The 5,131-nt window shown below is 39.3% G+C and overlaps 1 protein-coding gene across 4 annotated transcripts in view; it reads left to right on the forward strand.

Annotated features, from left to right (window-relative positions):
- The window catches only part of LOC110489163 (type II inositol 1,4,5-trisphosphate 5-phosphatase), a 33,906-nt gene extending 28,918 nt beyond the window's left edge, over window positions 1–4,988 (forward strand). For all 4 annotated transcript variants that reach the window (XM_036947868.1, XM_021561777.2, XM_021561784.2 and 1 more), the window contains 6 exons: window positions 372–607; window positions 1,706–1,813; window positions 2,995–3,079; window positions 3,320–3,447; window positions 3,703–3,814; window positions 4,446–4,988. In XM_036947868.1, coding sequence (XP_036803763.1) covers window positions 372–607; window positions 1,706–1,813; window positions 2,995–3,079; window positions 3,320–3,447; window positions 3,703–3,814; window positions 4,446–4,555 — 779 coding nt within the window. In that variant the 3' untranslated portion in view covers window positions 4,556–4,988. The remainder of the gene's footprint in view (window positions 1–371; window positions 608–1,705; window positions 1,814–2,994; window positions 3,080–3,319; window positions 3,448–3,702; window positions 3,815–4,445) is intronic.
- The last annotated feature ends 143 nt before the right edge of the window (window positions 4,989–5,131 follow it).

The raw sequence follows: 5,131 nt of genomic DNA on the forward strand, positions 1-5,131 counted from the left end.
TCACACATTCAATTGCAGTTAGTAATGCTTAGTGTACAGTACAACCTTTGCTTGTGGTTCATCAGCACCATTTGTCAACAAGTTTCCACACAGAACATTTACATAGAGCATGATCATGTTCATTAGGTCACTCAACAGAAAACATTTTCAAACGTTTTGAAACTGAATCATTTGTGTTTCTTATTGGACATGTCCAAGTAGTCCCTTCAGTTTGTCAGTGGAGTTTTCTTTCATTTGATCCCAAATGAACACAACCCTGTTCATCTGTGTCTCAGGGAATTGTTAATAAGGAATTGGTGCTTTTCTGAAATGTTCCTCCATTGATAAATCATTGAAATATACCTGAACCCGTCCATGCACTGTTCACCAAGGTGGGAACGTGGACATCGACCTGGAGGTGTTTGTGAACCGCTCCACCGCCACGGAGCTCAACGCAGGCCGCCAGCAAATCGAAGACATACTGGTGCTCCACCTGGATCGGGGAAAGGACTACTTTCTCTCTGTGTCGGGCAACTACCTGCCCAGCTGCTTCGGCTCGTCCATCCAGACCCTGTGCCAACTGAGGGACCCCATCCAGGAAATGCCCCTGGAGACCATCCGGGAGCTGGTGAGTTCAGTATAGCCAGCAAGGAGTGTGTTCACTATTGTATATATATTTTGCAATGTTAAGCAAAAATGTGCGTTTCTTATTGGACAAATTCATGGTTCTGAGTGAATACGATCCAGGTGCAGTCTGACTCAGAAGGCTGCTTTCCCATTCTTCACACTTCTCCAAAAGTGTGCTGTGGTCTGGTACATTCCCCATCGTGGATTTAAAAGTATTATATTGGTGTAACCTAAGCATTGGCTGAAGGGAGTTTCCACCATTGTGAAATATGGAGTATGCAAGTGCACATGTTGGGAGAAGGGTGAAGAATGGGTGAAGCTGACCGTGGCCTGGAAATGTCCCACTCTTCAAGGCTGTTTTGTATGAAAAGCCTTGCCCAGAATAAAAACAGTTAAATGTGAAAGTGCTCTGGGGGGATTCTGTCCTGCTCATAATTGTTGTATGATTTTGTTATCAGTTATCTAAAAATGACCAGGAAGTGCAAATCTTGAACCAGCTGCAGTCAAAATTCCCCCAATTCATTGAAACGAGAGACTAGACACATTTGCACTAAACATAAAAGCTAAAGTGAAATTCTGTTTGTAAGCTTTTCGCTATAGCCCCCATTTCCTTTTTTGTCTTACAAAGTGTACTTCTTTTGTAAAAACAAACTGCTTTTTGCGCTGTGTGAACCAAATAGGAGATTTTGTGTGTGAAGTGGGTTTCCAAACAGGGAATCAAATCACTCATTGGCCCAGAACACACTGTTGCCAGGGGGGAATATCCACAGGGTCATTAGTGTTGCAAAACAGCATGCTGTCGTGTACGCTAGAGCAACCCTCCTCAGAAACTTCTGCTTTTTTGTTTGATCTTCAATCAGTGTTATTCTAAAATTGACCAGATGAAAAGATGATAGATTCTGAGAATAAAGAAGCCCAAAGATGTCTCACCATTTTTTTAACTACACATTTTTTTTTGTCTATGGCTCGCTAGTTATTAATACAGGCAGCATAAATAGCTACAACACATTGTCCTCTAAGGACATGTTGTTCAAGAAAGGTTAGGTAAAGGATTTAAACCCATTTCACTAAAATGTCACTTTTTTTCTTCTTTCTAAAGACGTTGTCAGGTGATGAGACCAGAACTTTAATCATCGATAAGCCCCTGGATATCCCTAAAGAGATATGGCAGATGGTGGACCACCTATACCGTAATGCTCCTAAACAGGTCAGGACCAAAATCCTTTACCATTTTCGCACTACTGAGCCAAACCTAGAACAGCTAGGTGTGTCATTGGATGCTGTTTTTGCCCCTCACTTTATACACAGAAGATCTCCGCTAAACATAGAATCAAGCTGTTTTTCTGTCTCTCTGTGACCGCCGATAACTTCAGAATGAAGTTGACTACAAATACAAAGTTGCCAGTGTCTTTACAACTGAACAAGAAAAAGATGCTTCAAATGAAAACTGAGATTGCATTAAATAATGAATAGGCCTACAGTAGACCTATAGACTATATAGCCCTTTATATTTCAAACATATTGAAATCAATTTCATGCTCAGTCAATTGAGTTCTATTGAACATGTTTGTAAAAAAATTGCCTCAATATATTTCATGATTTGTAACATGTGCAATGATGTGCCAAATGAATCTGTGATTATAGGGTAAGGATTAGAATATGCTGTCTCAATATTTGCAGCCATAAGGTGATATCTCTCTAGGAGCTGATCTGTTGTCAGTATTGTGGAATAATTCTAATGTTAAGGTAAGATTGAACATTTACATGTAGGCTGTCATTGTAAATAAGAATTTGTTCTTAACCGACTTGCATAGTTAAATAAATAAATATAAAATATTGGGAAAATGGGCCCTGAGCTGTACTATGCCTCCACAATAGTTGTTGCTGCCTGGGAGGGAGAATGAAAAAGATAAATAAATCTGAACCAGTACAGCTCGGGTCGGAATCAGGCATTAGTTTCTTGACAATACTCTAGTTTTCAAGGATGTTGGCTAGTACCTTTTGCCTACTTACCTCCCCTTTCGCAGTTAGTTGCACAGCATCAAAGAATTCAAAGTGAGTTGGGCAGCTTTTGGCGTCCTCCCAGCTGTGTGCAGACATATTAGTCTCTTTCACCACAGCAACCCAGCGGATTGAAAATAGGAACATTTGGAAACGTTCTGTGTCTCTGGCAACCACCAACAGGCTGGAATGACTCAACAGAACTGGCTGAATGTTAAGGGCCAAATAAATATATTTATTAGTTGATTCATTAAAAAAGTGAAATGCATAATACTCTACAATATTGACATGAATGGAGTTCTCCTGATCCCTGCCGGCTACCTTTCTGTGTGCTTTGAAGTTATGTGTTTACAGTACAACTCTATAACCTTTTGCCTCTATTTTTAGGGGGAACTATTTCAACAACCTGGGCTCCGCAGTGAATTTGTGGAGATAAGGGATTGTCTTGACACTGGCATGCCAGACTCGCTCCGTATCCTTAACAACTGATATACACCTGGGTTGTGTTTATTAGGCATTAAACGGAAGAAAAATGGCCTGAAACAGGGAAGGACTACCTGGACATGTCCAATAAGAAACACTCGTTTCATTTCATTTTGTAAAAGTTTTCAATTTTGAGCCTTAATGGACACAACCCTGGATAAATTAGGTCTTAGTGTCTACTCTGTATTTTTTAAGTGGTTGATGCCCCTTGACCCAGGTTGACCCCTAGCTGGCAGTAACCACTCTGTGGCAGAAGCACTGCTCATCTTCCTTGATGCCCTCCCTGAGCCTGTGGTCCCCTTCTCCCTGTACCAGCAGTGCCTGGAGTGCTGCTCCAACACCAGTCAGTGTAAAAAGGTCAGTACCAATTCAACTCACTCTTTAAAGTAGACATTACTTTTCTCAGTGCCCCTATAGTAGGATATTCTGTATGTAATGATTGTCTACTGTACTAGGTCTTGTTCATTAGGCTTCAAATGTTCTGAAATAGGGAGGGACAACATTTTCTGTTGCGCCATAATGAACCCAACCCAGTTGTGGGGAATTGGCTGTGATTTGCTCTCGTGTTTGAACTTGTCTATGGTATTGAGTGATGTTTTTCTTCATCCTCAGGTTGTATCCTTGTTACCTCAGTGCCATAAAAACGTGTTTAACTATATAGCGGCTTTTCTCCGTGAGTTGTTGAAGCATTCTACACACAATAGCCTGGATGTCAATATTTTAGGTAAGGTGAAATGGAAAAATGTGTAACACATTTTGCATTCTTATCAAACACACAAACAATTGACTGAATGTGTTTTGAAAGGGTTAAAACTAAACTTCATGGTCTTCTTGACCAGTACCCAAGAGGTTCAATGTTTACAAAGTCGAGCAGTGCAAGTTTAAGATCAGAAGCCGTAACAAGCTTTCCTATTTGTTGGTTTCCATATGTCACAATATGCAATGAAGCAATACAACAAAAAGACCAAGGACTGTTGCGATAAATGCCTGATTATTCCACTGCATGCAAATGGTTATGGAAGCTTGTTGGGGTTTTATATTCCGAAGGCCATAGTAGTCTATCTGTGCTGTGATACTGTGCATATGTTTTAAAAAAAAAAAAAATCACACCTTAGGGCAATCAGTTATAATTTATTTACTTAGTTGAAAATATAGCCTAGTAATACAAAACTAGCAAAAGCTACAATATTGGCGGGTCAGATTCTGGATTTAGTTCCTTTTTCAGTGTTCTCCTTTTAATTAAATTAGTTTATGATGCATAATATTAAAAAAAGTGAACCTAATTTAATCTTACATCAAGTGCCAGTTAGTAATTATTATGTTATTGACATTGTGCCCTGTGTCATCCCTCACAGCCACTATTTTTGCTGCCTTGCTACTGAGGTCACCCACGAAGCAGGACCTTGCAGAGAAGAGGAAAACCCAAGAATTCTTTCAGCATTTCCTAGTCCAGGACCTCTCCTGAATAGAAGAGGGTGCTCCTGCTGTGTCTTTTAGACACTATTTTAGTTTAATGTACAGCTCTGTATTTGTAATAAGTTCCTATTCATATAGATGGCTCTTTGTATATATCCAGTCAGTCCAATTGTTTAGGCCTACTCTCCTTTGATTTGAAATCAACTATGTTTTGACAAGCAATGTTTAACCTGTAAGCTGTTGATGCACAGCTAATATTCTGTCACTGAGTAGCTGTAGTAAACTGACCATTTTTAATGTATATTTACCAGTTTATTTAAAGAAAATAAATTTGTGCTGTTTTGTGAAGGCAAAACAGTGGATCGTTTTATATATGAAAGTATTTCAAACAGTTGTGGTTTGGCGATTTCATGTTTCTTTCCCATTTAGCAAGCAAATGGAAAAAGTTTGTTTTGGAATTTAATAAACCCACTGTCACATTTGTCCTTTGACTGTTAGTACTGATTGGGAATTACAAATCAAATGATTAGCATTTGTAGCTTTGCATTATTCTAAATTGTATATTTAATTTTAGTAGTTTCGATTTCATTATAGGGGGTACTAGTGTACATGGGAGGGGTATATT

This window comes from Oncorhynchus mykiss, chromosome 2 (assembly GCF_013265735.2).
Source record: "Oncorhynchus mykiss isolate Arlee chromosome 2, USDA_OmykA_1.1, whole genome shotgun sequence".
Lineage (NCBI taxonomy): Eukaryota > Metazoa > Chordata > Actinopteri > Salmoniformes > Salmonidae > Oncorhynchus > Oncorhynchus mykiss.